Source organism: Phyllobates terribilis, unplaced genomic scaffold (assembly GCF_046119375.1).
Source record: "Phyllobates terribilis strain yellow unplaced genomic scaffold, ASM4611937v1 Scaffold_10__3_contigs__length_209671492, whole genome shotgun sequence".
Taxonomy (NCBI): domain Eukaryota; kingdom Metazoa; phylum Chordata; class Amphibia; order Anura; family Dendrobatidae; genus Phyllobates; species Phyllobates terribilis.
The window spans coordinates 185,048,392-185,060,501 of record NW_027362770.1 but is presented as its reverse complement, the minus strand read 5'-3'; the positions used below and the strand labels follow the sequence as shown (position 1 = coordinate 185,060,501).

Below are 12,110 nucleotides of genomic sequence, written 5' to 3'. Positions count from 1 at the left end.
GTCCCTGTTTCCTGTCTATAATCTTCTGTCCTGTTTATTAACTGTCTCTTTATCTGACTCTCTCTTGCTGTCTCTTTCCCGGACTTGTGGCCGTCTTCAGCGTGACGTCCAGGTGAGTGCGGCTCTCGTGCCGCGGCTTTATCAGGGGCCGCTCCTGACTTTGGCACCCAGCTTTCCTGCAGGAGGGGGGAGGGTATTTACAGGTGCAACCAATATGTCCGCCGGTACTAGCGCTGGTAGATTGTCACCATGTGTCAGCCCAGGTAATGTGAGAGGATTGTCTAGGAGGGATGAAGTGGTAACAGACCCTCAGCTGTGAGGTCCGGAGCTCTGGATAAAGATTGCTGCTCACTGACATCAAGCAGAGGAAAGCACGAAATGATAAGAGTCTATACCAGCTAAAACTTTCTCCTGAATTATGGTTGTCAGCAGGAGGCAGTGCACTGAGGATGTGGCAGGGTTGTCAGCAGGAGTCAGAGCGGTTGTGGCAGGGCTGTCAGCAGGAGGCAGTGCAGTGAGGATGTGGATAGGTTGTCAGCAGGAGGCAGTGCAGTGAGGATGTGGCAGGGTTGTCAGCAGGAGGCAGTGCAGTGAGGATGTGGCAGGGTTGTCAGCAGGAGGTAGAGCAGTGAGGATGTGGATAGGTTGTCAGCAGCCGGCAGTGCAGTGAGGATGTGGCAGGGCTGTCAGCAGGAGGCAGTGCAGTGAAGATGTGGCAGGGTTGTCAGCAGGAGGCAGAGCGGTTGTGGCAGGGTTGTCAGCAGGAGGCAGTGCAGTGAAGATGTGGCAGGGTTGTCAGCAGGAGGCAGTGCAGTGAGGATGTGGCAGGGTTGTCCGCAGGAGGCAGAGCGAATGTGGCAGGGCTGTCAGCAGGAGGCAGTGCAGTGAGGATGTGGCAGGGTTGTCAGCAGGAGGCAGAGCGGTTGTGGCAGGGCTGTCAGCAGGAGGCAGTGCAGTGAGGACGTGGCAGGGTTGTCAGCAGGAGGCAGAGCAGTGAGGATGTGGAAAGGTTGTCAGCAGGAGGCAGTGCAGTGAGGATGTGGCAGGGCTGTCAGCAGGAGGCAGTGCAGTGAGGATGTGCCAGGGTTGTCAGCAGGAGGCAGAGCGGTGAGGATGTGGAAAGGTTGTCAGCAGGAGGCAGTGCAGTGAGGATGTGGCAGGGCTGTCAGCAGGAGGCAGTGCAGTGAGGATGTGCCAGGGTTGTCAGCAGGAGGCAGAGCGGTTGTGGCAGGGCTGTCAGCAGGAGGCAGTGCAGTGAGAATGTGGCAGGGTTGTCAGCAAGAGGCAGAGCAGTGAGGATGTGGAAGGGTTGTCAGCAGGAGGCAGTGCAGTGAGGATGTGGCAGGGCTGTCAGCAGGAGGCAGAGCGGTTGTGGCAGGGCTGTCAGCAGGAGGCAGTGCAGTGAGGATGTGGCAGGGTTGTCAGCAGGAGGCAGTGCAGTAAGGATGTGGCAGGGCTGTCAGCAGGAGGCAGTGCAGTGAGGATGTGGCAGGACTGTCAGCAGGAGGCAATGCAGTGAGGATGTGGAAGGGTTGTCAGCAGGAGGCAGTGCAGTGAGGATGTGGCAGGGCTGTCAGCAGGAGGCAGTGCAGTGAGGATGTGGCAGGGTTGTCAGCAAGAGGCAGAGCAGTGAGGATGTGGAAGGGTTGTCAGCAGGAGGCAGTGCAGTGAAGATGTGGCAGGGCTGTCAGCAGGAGGCAGTGCAGTAAGGATGTGGCAGGGCTGTCAGCAGGAGGCAGTGCAGTGAGGATGTGGCAGGGCTGTCAGCAGGAGGCAGAGCGGTTGTGGCAGGGCTGTCAGCAGGAGGCAGAGCGGTTGTGGCAGGGCTGTCAGCAGGAGGCAGTGCAGTGAGGATGTGGCAGGGTTGTCAGCAGGAGGCAGTGCAGTAAGGATGTGGCAGGGCTGTCAGCAGGAGGCAGTGCAGTGAGGATGTGGCAGGGCTGTGAGCAGGAGGCAATGCAGTGATGATGTGGCAGGGCTGTCAGCAGGAGGCAGAGCGGTTGTGGCAGGGCTGTCAGCAGGAGGCAGAGCAGTTGTGGCAGGGTTGTCAGCAGGAGGCAGTACAGTTAGGATGTGGCAGGGCTGTCAGCAGGAGGCAGAGCGGTTGTGGCAGGGCTGTCAGCAGGAGTCAGAGCGGTTGTGGCAGGGCTGTCAGCAGGAGGCAGTGCAGTGAGGATGTGGATAGGTTGTCAGCAGGAGGCAGTGCAGTGAGGATGTGGCAGGGTTGTCAGCAGGAGGCAGTGCAGTGAGGATGTGGCAGGGTTGTCAGCAGGAGGCAGAGCAGTGAGGATGTGGATAGGTTGTCAGCAGCCGGCAGTGCAGTGAGGATGTGGCAGGGCTGTCAGCAGGAGGCAGTGCAGTGAAGATGTGGCAGGGTTGTCAGCAGGAGGCAGTGCAGTGAGGATGTGGCAGGGTTGTCCGCAGGAGGCAGAGCGAATGTGGCAGGGCTGTCAGCAGGAGGCAGTGCAGTGAGGATGTGGCAGGGTTGTCAGCAGGAGGCAGAGCGGTTGTGGCAGGGCTGTCAGCAGGAGGCAGTGCAGTGAGGACGTGGCAGGGTTGTCAGCAGGAGGCAGAGCAGTGAGGATGTGGAAAGGTTGTCAGCAGGAGGCAGTGCAGTGAGGATGTGGCAGGGCTGTCAGCAGGAGGCAGTGCAGTGAGGATGTGCCAGGGTTGTCAGCAGGAGGCAGAGCAGTGAGGATGTGGAAAGGTTGTCAGCAGGAGGCAGTGCAGTGAGGATGTGGCAGGGCTGTCAGCAGGAGGCAGTGCAGTGAGGATGTGGAAGGGTTGTCAGCAGGAGGCAGTGCAGTGAGGATGTGGCAGGGCTGTCAGCAGGAGGCAGAGCGGTTGTGGCAGGGCTGTCAGCAGGAGGCAGTGCAGTGAGGATGTGGCAGGGTTGTCAGCAGGAGGCAGTGCAGTAAGGATGTGGCAGGGCTGTCAGCAGGAGGCAGTGCAGTGAGGATGTGGCAGGACTGTCAGCAGGAGGCAATGCAGTGAGGATGTGGAAGGGTTGTCAGCAGGAGGCAGTGCAGTGAGGATGTGGCAGGGCTGTCAGCAGGAGGCAGTGCAGTGAGGATGTGGCAGGGTTGTCAGCAAGAGGCAGAGCAGTGAGGATGTGGAAGGGTTGTCAGCAGGAGGCAGTGCAGTGAAGATGTGGCAGGGCTGTCAGCAGGAGGCAGTGCAGTAAGGATGTGGCAGGGCTGTCAGCAGGAGGCAGTGCAGTGAGGATGTGGCAGGGCTGTCAGCAGGAGGCAGAGCGGTTGTGGCAGGGCTGTCAGCAGGAGGCAGAGCGGTTGTGGCAGGGCTGTCAGCAGGAGGCAGTGCAGTGAGGATGTGGCAGGGTTGTCAGCAGGAGGCAGTGCAGTAAGGATGTGGCAGGGCTGTCAGCAGGAGGCAGTGCAGTAAGGATGTGGCAGGGCTGTCAGCAGGAGGCAGTGCAGTGAGGATGTGGCAGGGCTGTGAGCAGGAGGCAATGCAGTGATGATGTGGCAGGGCTGTCAGCAGGAGGCAGAGCGGTTGTGGCAGGGCTGTCAGCAGGAGGCAGAGCAGTTGTGGCAGGGTTGTCAGCAGGAGGCAGTACAGTTAGGATGTGGCAGGGCTGTCAGCAGGAGGCAGAGCGGTTGTGGCAGGGCTGTCAGCAGGAGGCAGAGCAGTTGTGGCAGGGCTGTCAGCAGGAGGCTGAGCGGTTGTGGCAGGGTTGTCAGCAGGAGGCAGTGCAGTGAGGATGTGGCAGGGCTGTCAGCAGGAGGCAGTGCAGTAAGGATGTGGCAGGGTTGTCAGCAGGAGGCAGTGCAGTGAGGATGTGGCAGGGCTGTCAGCAGGAGGCAGTGCAGTGAGGATGTGGCAGGACTATCAGCAGGAGGCAGTGCAGTGAGGATGTGGCAGGACTGTCAGCAGGAGGCAGAGCAGTGAGGATGTGACAGGGCTGTCAGCAGGAGGCAGAGCAGTGAGGATGTGGCAGAGCTGTCAGCAGGCGGCAGTGCAGTGAGGATGTGGCAGGACTGTCAGCAGGAGGCAGTGCAGTGAGGATGTGGCAGAGCTGTCAGCAGGTGGCAGTGCAGTGAGGATGTGGCAGGGTTGTCAGCAGGAGGCAGTGCAGTAAGGATGTGGCAGGGCTGTCAGCAGGAGGCAGTGCAGTGAGGATGTGGCAGGGCTGTGAGCAGGAGGCAATACAGTGATGATGTGGCAGGGCTGTCAGCAGGAGGCAGAGCAGTGAGGATGTGGCAGGGCTGTCAGCAGGAGGCAGAGCAGTTGTGGCAGGGCTGTCAGCAGGAGGCAGAGCGGTTGTGGCAGGGTTGTCAGCAGGAGGCAGTGCAGTTAGGATGTGGCAGGGCTGTCAGCAGGAGGCAGTGCAGTGAGGATGTGGCAGGGTTGTCAGCAGGAGGCAGTGCAGTGAGGATGTGGCAGGGTTGTCAGCAGGAGGCAGTGCAGTTAGGATGTGGCAGGGCTGTCAGCAGGAGGCAGAGCAGTGAGGATGTGACAGGGCTGTCAGCAGGAGGCAGTGCAGTGAGGATGTGGCAGGGTTGTCAGCAGGAGGCAGTGCAGTGAGGATGTGGCAGGGTTGTCAGCAGGAGGCAGTGCAGTTAGGATGTGGCAGGGCTGTCAGCAGGAGGCAGAGCAGTGAGGATGTGACAGGGCTGTCAGCAGGAGGCAGAGCAGTGAGGATGTGGCAGAGCTGTCAGCAGGCGGCAGTGCAGTGAGGATGTGGCAGGGTTGTCAGCAGGAGGCAGTGCAGTTAGGATGTGGCAGAGCTGTCAGCAGGAGGCAGAGCAGTGAGGATGTGGCAGGGTTGTCAGCAGGCGACAGATTGGATGTTGTGAGATGGGATCAGGTTGTCGCTAGGACAGTCGTGGGGCAATGTGTCAGGTTTGTCAGTCAGAGGCAGGTCAAGGAGTTGTCAGGCTGGAGACTGCCATCAGGGCCAGCGCCGAGGGGCAGAGGTGACATCAGGACACATACTGGGCGGGTTGTCAGATGTCCCATAATGCGTCCAGCAGTCATCGTGGGCCACAGGTAGAACGTCTCTGTCTCCCAGCTGCTCCCAATAGCTGGACAGCTGTACTCTACAGAGACCCCGACAACCACCGCGTGAGGCCTGCTGGAGACACAGGGGTTAATGGCGGGGGTCTGCCCGGAGACACAGGGGTTAATGGCGGGGGTCTGCCCCGTCAGCGGCCCTGGCAGCTTGTGCTGAGCCGGGGATTGCCCTGTGCCCGCTGCTCATTGTGTCCGTCCCCCCGACTCCTCTGGATGATTCTCTGCGTTTCCAGACCATCAGCAAAGCCTTTGTGTGGAGGCGCGAGGGTCACTGGAGAGACCCCGCTCCGCTCCGGCAGCCCCCCCAGACCAGGATGGGGCTGCATGCCAACTCAGCACTGTCAGTCCCATGTAAATCCTGTTATTCCCTTAGAGGGCCTGGGCTCTGTCCAGCCGGTCCAACCATAGGGAAGTGGGGTGTAATCCACCCGTGCGGGGGTCCTGACCCCTCATTGGGGGTTATTCTCTCCTCATCATAGAGATTGGGAAAATCTTCCTGCCTTTCTTAGTTTTTATCCGTCCCTGGGAAAGCTGGATGACCACCAAGATTAAAGCTCCTAGAGGATTGGGGTTGTAGTACTGCATTACACGACTGCCATTCTGGGGTCCGGTAATGCTGGGTGACCACCCTACAGGACTTGGCAACCACCCAGCTTTCCCAGGAGCGGATTGGCGTGTGAGGGGCTTCTCACCACCTATTGTACGTTTCTTCCAGGCAAAACAAGGACCAGAATAAGAAGGTGGCGACGCTGAAGCACAAGGAGCAGGTGGAGAAGAAGAAGAGCGCGCAGCTCCTGGAGGAGGCGAGACGCCGGGAGGACAACCTGACCGACAGTTCCCAGCAGCTCCAGGTAGGGGTGCAAAGCCATAGCAGCACAGAGGGTTTCAGGAGCAGGGGTAGGAGTGTAGAAGTGTCTGCTGCAGCACAGAGGATTTCAGGGGGGGCAGTGTGCTGATATTGTGATGGGCAGCTCCTCGTATGTATCAGAAGGGGATGGAGACCGGTGGGGGCATACGGGAAGGCAACAGCAGGGTATTTGCAGGGGAGGGCTCTGCTTTCCCCTGCAGCACAGAGGATTTCAGCGGAGGACTGTGCGATAGTAATGTGATTGACAGGGACAAGTCTGGATCATGATCATAGTGAAAGCAAAGGGATTTAAACACGGAGTCATTCTGAGAGTGGGCTCCACAGCAGTGCAGAGGATTTCAGGGGAGGGCGATACTGAAGAGGTGACCAAGTCTGGCTGCTCTGTGGTTCTCCTGCCTCCCTCTCCTCTCCCCGGGCCATGGTCCTGCTCCTTACCTTTCTCCCAAGGTCTGGGGTCCTCCCGCTTCCCCTCTCTCCGGGGTCTGGGGTCCTCCCGCTTCCCCTCTCTCCGGGGTCTGGGGTCCTCCCGCTTCCCCTCTCTCCGGGGTCTGGGGTCCTCCCGCTTCCCCTCTCTCCGGGGTCTGGGGTCCTCCCGCTTCCCCTCTCTCCGGGGTCTGGGGTCCTCCCGCTTCCCCTCTCTCCGGGGTCTGGGGTCCTCCCGCTTCCCCTCTCTCCGGGGTCTGGGGTCCTCCCGCTTCCCCTCTCTCCGGGGTCTGGGGTCCTCCCGCTTCCCCTCTCTCCGGGGTCTGGGGTCCTCCCGCTTCCCCTCTCTCCGGGGTCTGGGGTCCTCCCGCTTCCCCTCTCTCCGGGGTCTGGGGTCCTCCCGCTTCCCCTCTCTCCGGGGTCTGGGGTCCTCCCGCTTCCCCTCTCTCCGGGGTCTGGGGTCCTCCCGCTTCCCCTCTCTCCGGGGTCTGGGGTCCTCCCGCTTCCCCTCTCTCCGGGGTCTGGGGTCCTCCCGCTTCCCCTCTCTCCGGGGTCTGGGGTCCTCCCGCTTCCCCTCTCTCCGGGGTCTGGGGTCCTCCCGCTTCCCCTCTCTCCGGGGTCTGGGGTCCTCCCGCTTCCCCTCTCTCCGGGGTCTGGGGTCCTCCCGCTTCCCCTCTCTCCGGGGTCCTCCCGCTTCCCCTCTCTCCGGGGTCCTCCCGCTTCCCCTCGCTCTGGGGTCCTCCCGCTTCCCCTCGCTCTGGGGTCCTCCCGCTTCCCCTCGGTCTGGGGTCCTCCCGCTTTCCCTCGCTTCGGGGTCTGGGGTCCTCCCCCCTCCCTTCTCCCGGGGTCTGGGGTCCTCCCGCTCTCACCCTCTCCTCGGGGGGCTGTGGTCCTTCTCCCGGGGTCTGGGGTCCTCCCACCTCCCTTCTCCTGGGGTCTGTGGTGGGCTCTGGTGTCTGATAGTGGATAATTAACCCCTCCTGGACGACGCTCTGTCCAGTCCTCGTGTGCCGTCCGGATGGCCAGAGGGGGCTGCATTCATTTACACTCCTACTGCCGATACAAGACCTGGGGGGTACGGAGAGAAGAGCCCCCCACATCCCTGCATCAGATTCCAGACTACCGGAAGTCCCTGGCTTACTGTGTCCTGGGCTTTTTTCCAGTTCATCAAGCAGTGTCTAATTAATCCAGTTTATTGCCAGATTACCAGATATTCCAGATGATCAAGTTCTGGAATAAAGGAAGTTTCTTCTTGCTGCAAAATCGAGTCTGCAATGCAAAAAAATGCAATTCTTTCTTCTGGATAATCAGGATCCTCAGATTCCGGATTATAGGAAGCTCCTGCTCATTCTCCTCAGAGATCCCAGATCATCAGATTCGGGATTATAGGAAGCTCCTGCTCGTTCTCCTCAGAGATCCCAGATCATCAGATTCCTTATTATAGGAAGCTCCTGCTCATTCTCCTCAGAGATCCCAGATCATCAGATTCCGGATTATAGGAAGCTCCTGCTCATTCTCCTCAGAGATCCCAGATCATCAGATTCCAGATTATAGGAAGCTCCTGCTCGTTCTCCTCAGAGATCCCAGATCATCAGATTCCTTATTATAGGAAGCTCCTGCTCATTCTCCTCAGAGATCCCAGATCATCAGATTCCGTATTATAGGAAGCTCCTGCTCGTTCTCCTCAGAGATCCCAGATCATCAGATTCCGGATTATAGGAAGCTCCTGCTCGTTCTCCTCAGAGATCCCAGATCATCAGATTCCGGATTATAGGAAGCGCCTGCTCGTTCTCCTCAGAGATCCCAGATCATCAGATTCCGGATTATAGGAAGCTCCTGCTCGTTCTCCTCAGAGATCCCAGATCATCAGATTCCGGATTATAGGAAGCTCCTGCTCGTTCTCCTCAGAGATCCCAGATCATCAGATTCCGGATTATAGGAAGCTCCTGCTCGTTCTCCTCAGAGATCCCAGATCATCAGATTCCGGATTATAGGAAGCTCCTGCTCCTTCTCCTCAGAGATCCTCAGATTCCGGATTATAGGAAGCTCCTGCTCATTCTCAGAGATCCTCAGATTCCGGATTATAGGAAGCTCCTGCTCCTTCTCCTCAGAGATCCTCAGATTCCGGATTATAGGAAGCTCCTGCTCATTCTCCTCAGAGATCCTCAGATTCCGGATTATAGGAAGCTCCTGCTCGTTCTCCTCAGAGATCCTCAGATTCCGGATTATAGGAAGCTCCTGCTCCTTCTCCTCAGAGATCCTCAGATTCCGGATTATAGGAAGCTCCTGCTCCTTCTCCTCAGAGATCCTCAGATTCCGGATTATAGGAAGCCCCTGCTCATTCTCCTCAGAGATCCCAGATCATCAGATTCCGGATTATAGGAAGCCCCTGCTCGTTCTCCTCAGAGATCCCAGATCATCAGATTCCGGATTATAGGAAGCTCGTTCTCGCTCGATCACATCATTTCCAACCACTTTTATCTTACTGGCAGAAATTCGAGATTATCGGATCCAGATGATCGGATTCCAGATTATTGGACGTCTTGTGTTTTTTTTTCCCCGGAGGAGAACAGACGTGATGAGGACGGCGGTGCCCGTGGCCACATATAACCGCGCCCTCGGAGCCGCAGGTTTGGGGTCAGTTCACAGAAGACCCCGTTTTAGAAACCTTCTGGTCTCTGCGGTTTTGGCCGGAATTAATAGCACGGAAAATAAGATGAGCGAGTTCCCGCGGGCGGCGGCCTCTGCACGTCCCGCCATATAAATACCCCGGCGGCACACCCCCCGCTCCGTGCTGCCCCCCGAAGATGGCGGCCAACCCCTCCGATGTCACAGGATTAAAGGGATAATAAATGTTTTTCACTTTTTTTTTTATTATTATTATTTTTCCTTTTTTTTTCTCTTGGCCGGATTCCTGCAGACGCTTTGAGGTCTCGTTCCTTGTCAGTCTCCGGGTGGAAATATGTCAAGAACATCCCCGAAGCCTTTCCTCTCAGCGTCTGGCGGAGAGCGCAGCGACAGAGGCTCCATTCAGCGAGAGCGACGCGGGAGACGGATTAGGGCCCCTCCAATTAGTCAGCGGGGGGCTCCCTCCACACCCTCTCTAAGAGGCTGCGATTTAGGTGCTTGGCCTCCGCCTCTCAGGATGAATTTTCGGGTCCCCGAGGGACGGTGGTTTTTGGAGATGAGCCACGGAGCTCGCTGAGGGACCCGCCGGGCGGCCATATTGGTTGACTCTGCTGGCCGGGGGCCAGGGTGGTCCGGCGCAGGGCTTTGCGGTTTGGGCCTGTTTACTTTGGACACACAGAAGCCGTTTTACTGGATGTGTCTCGTTCTGAGGAAGTCGCGGCCGAGACCTTCGGGATGTCTCGCAGGAGACTGCTGCCGACCAATATTTTATTTTTCAAGACCTCTGCTTGCTGTCATGTCAGTAAACTCCAGCAGCGATCGTCACCCTAAAACTACAGCTCCCAGCATGCCCTAACTAGCTGCACTTCCCCTTTAAATTTTCTTGCACGTGATATATTAACTCTTCACAACTCACTGACCTGTCTACTAACTACTCTCATCATCTGCGGCTGCCTATCCTCCGCTGCTGTCTCTGTCACGCTATGGCCGGAGCCGCGCCGTTCTCCTACAGGACGCCATCTTTGCGCTGGACGCCATCTTTGCGGTGGATTTTTCACCACTAACCTCCTGCTTCTTCTCATCTCCTCCTTGCTGATGGTTTCCTCTCTTCTGGGGGTCTCTCTCCGCCTCCTCACCAGTCTGCCTTCCTCTCCGCAGGACGTCATGCACCAGAAGGACGATCGCATCGAAGAGCTGGAAGAGGCGCTGCGCGAAAGCGTGCAGATCACCGCCGAGCGGGAAATGGTGCTGGCCCAGGAGGAGTCCGCCAGGGCCGACTATCAGAAGCAGGTCAGGCCCCCGCCGGGGTGCAGCGCCAGCTGCATCGCTGTCTTATCCTCCAGTCACACCCAGAGCTGCATTCTGAATTCTGCCATCTGCATCCATTTATTACTGATTTTTGGGTCGCCTGCCTCTCCTGCTGCTGCAGAACTACAACTCCCAGCATGGTTGTTCAGATCATTTAGGAGGCTTTGTACAAGTTTCCCCTGTGTCTGAGTGTGGTGATTGGCTCAGTGAGATAAAAAGAATGATCAGCTGGCTCAGTGGGAAAATGTACTGGCATAGTTCTTTCAAATGCATTGATTAGAGCACAGCATCACTGAGCAGACTTAGATTGCACGTAGTGACAGTGCTTGGCTCAGTGAGGACGTGCCCCAATGTTGGATGGAAAGTCCCGAATCAATAGTTTATTAATTGTCAGGATCCTTTTAAATTATAGCTTAAACATGTTGGCTCAGTAGTCATGTGCGAATTGTTGCACTGTATGATAAGGAGGTGGTGTGCAGAAAGAAATCAATATGTGGATGAGTGGGTAACACGTCTTTCAATCCATTACTTTAGTTACACTACACAAGTTGATGAGAAAATAATGGGTGGATCAGTGGGAACATGTTCCTGCATTCATTACCTCATTTCCCTAGTGCACATGTTGGTAAGGAGATTGTGTGTGGCTCAGTGGGAACATGAAATTGTGTATATTAGTAGTAAGATATGTACCTGATAATGAGGAGACCTTATGTGGCTCAGTGGGTATATTTCCTTGTACTTATTTACATTGGGTAATCTGCACAAGTTATGAAGGAGATGTTGTGCGGCTTAGTGGGAAAATGTTTTTGCTTTCTTACTTTGACTCAGTAAGGAGACTTGTTACAGTTTAAAAAGAGGCGGTGTGGTTCAGTGAGTAAATGTCCCCATATACATTACATTGGGAATTGATATAAATGACAGTATGGGGACCGTGCACAGCTCAGTAGGAACTTGTCCTAGTGACAGTGCATGACCGACTTAGTGGGTAAATGTCTTTGTATTCATAACTCCAGAACAGTGGGAAGATAAAGGGGCAGTGTGTGGCTCAGTGAGTACATGTCCTTGTGTACTTTACATTAGCACAGTTGGATGGTTTGATGCACAGGATGATAAGAGGAGACAGTGTCTGGCCATTACATTGGCCTAATGGCACAGGTGGGTGAGGATTTAGTGCATGGCTCGGTGGGTAGGTGTTCCGGTGCTCTGTACATTAGGATGTTTTTGCTTCCGGCATGACGCCGTGCCTGTATAATTGCATGCTTCCCTCCTATCTTGTGTCTCTCTGCCTGTCCGAAGCGGTCTTGTGAAGCGCTGCATGACGCCAGTCACCCTGCCTTAAAATGGTGCAAGGTATCGTGAGACCCCCCGTGTCATCCTCCTCCCTGTATCTTTCCAGCCTTCTCCCTATTAGTAACCCCCACCGCTGCCCGCTCCCGCTGCCGTCATCACTCGCCTTCCATCTGACAGTAAAGTGTGACAGCAGGCCGTAAAGCGAGATGCTTTCCCTGGAGATTCTCCTGCTCAGTTGACCTCTAGTGGCCGAGGTGGAATATTACATCCCAGGAAAATCCCCTACAAGCTGCTGATAGTGACTCCCTGATCTTCCCTTTCCTCTCGCCGGCGTCCGATCTGATTAATAGTAACGTCTCCCCGCTCCCATTTTATTTCTTCGCCTCGTTAATCGCGACTCCGCTGCGACATCGTTGCACCAATCCACGAACCTTTTATATTCCCATTCCCCTCGAGGCTCGTCATGCAGGACGGGCACTTGCTGTAGTCATTACCTTGTGTGTAGGAGGGGGGCGCCAGAGGGTGGGGGTCCCCAAAAGAGTGACGTGCTGGTGTCTGC

At 56.7% G+C, this 12,110-nt stretch overlaps 1 protein-coding gene across 13 annotated transcripts in view; it reads left to right on the top strand.

Annotated features, from left to right (window-relative positions):
• The window catches only part of ERC1 (ELKS/RAB6-interacting/CAST family member 1), an 88,703-nt gene that overhangs the window by 49,958 nt on the left and 26,635 nt on the right, over positions 1 to 12,110 (top strand). For 8 of the 13 annotated variants that reach the window (XR_012250945.1, XM_073650337.1, XM_073650336.1 and 5 more), the window contains 2 exons: positions 5,750 to 5,885; positions 10,112 to 10,243. Coding sequence is in view for 12 of the 13 variants with exons in the window: in XM_073650337.1 (XP_073506438.1) it covers positions 5,750 to 5,885; positions 10,112 to 10,243 (268 nt within the window). In the remaining variant the exon portion in view is untranslated. The remainder of the gene's footprint in view (positions 1 to 5,749; positions 5,886 to 10,111; positions 10,244 to 12,110) is intronic. The other 5 variants (XM_073650339.1, XM_073650338.1, XM_073650342.1 and 2 more) reach the window with 1 other exon arrangement.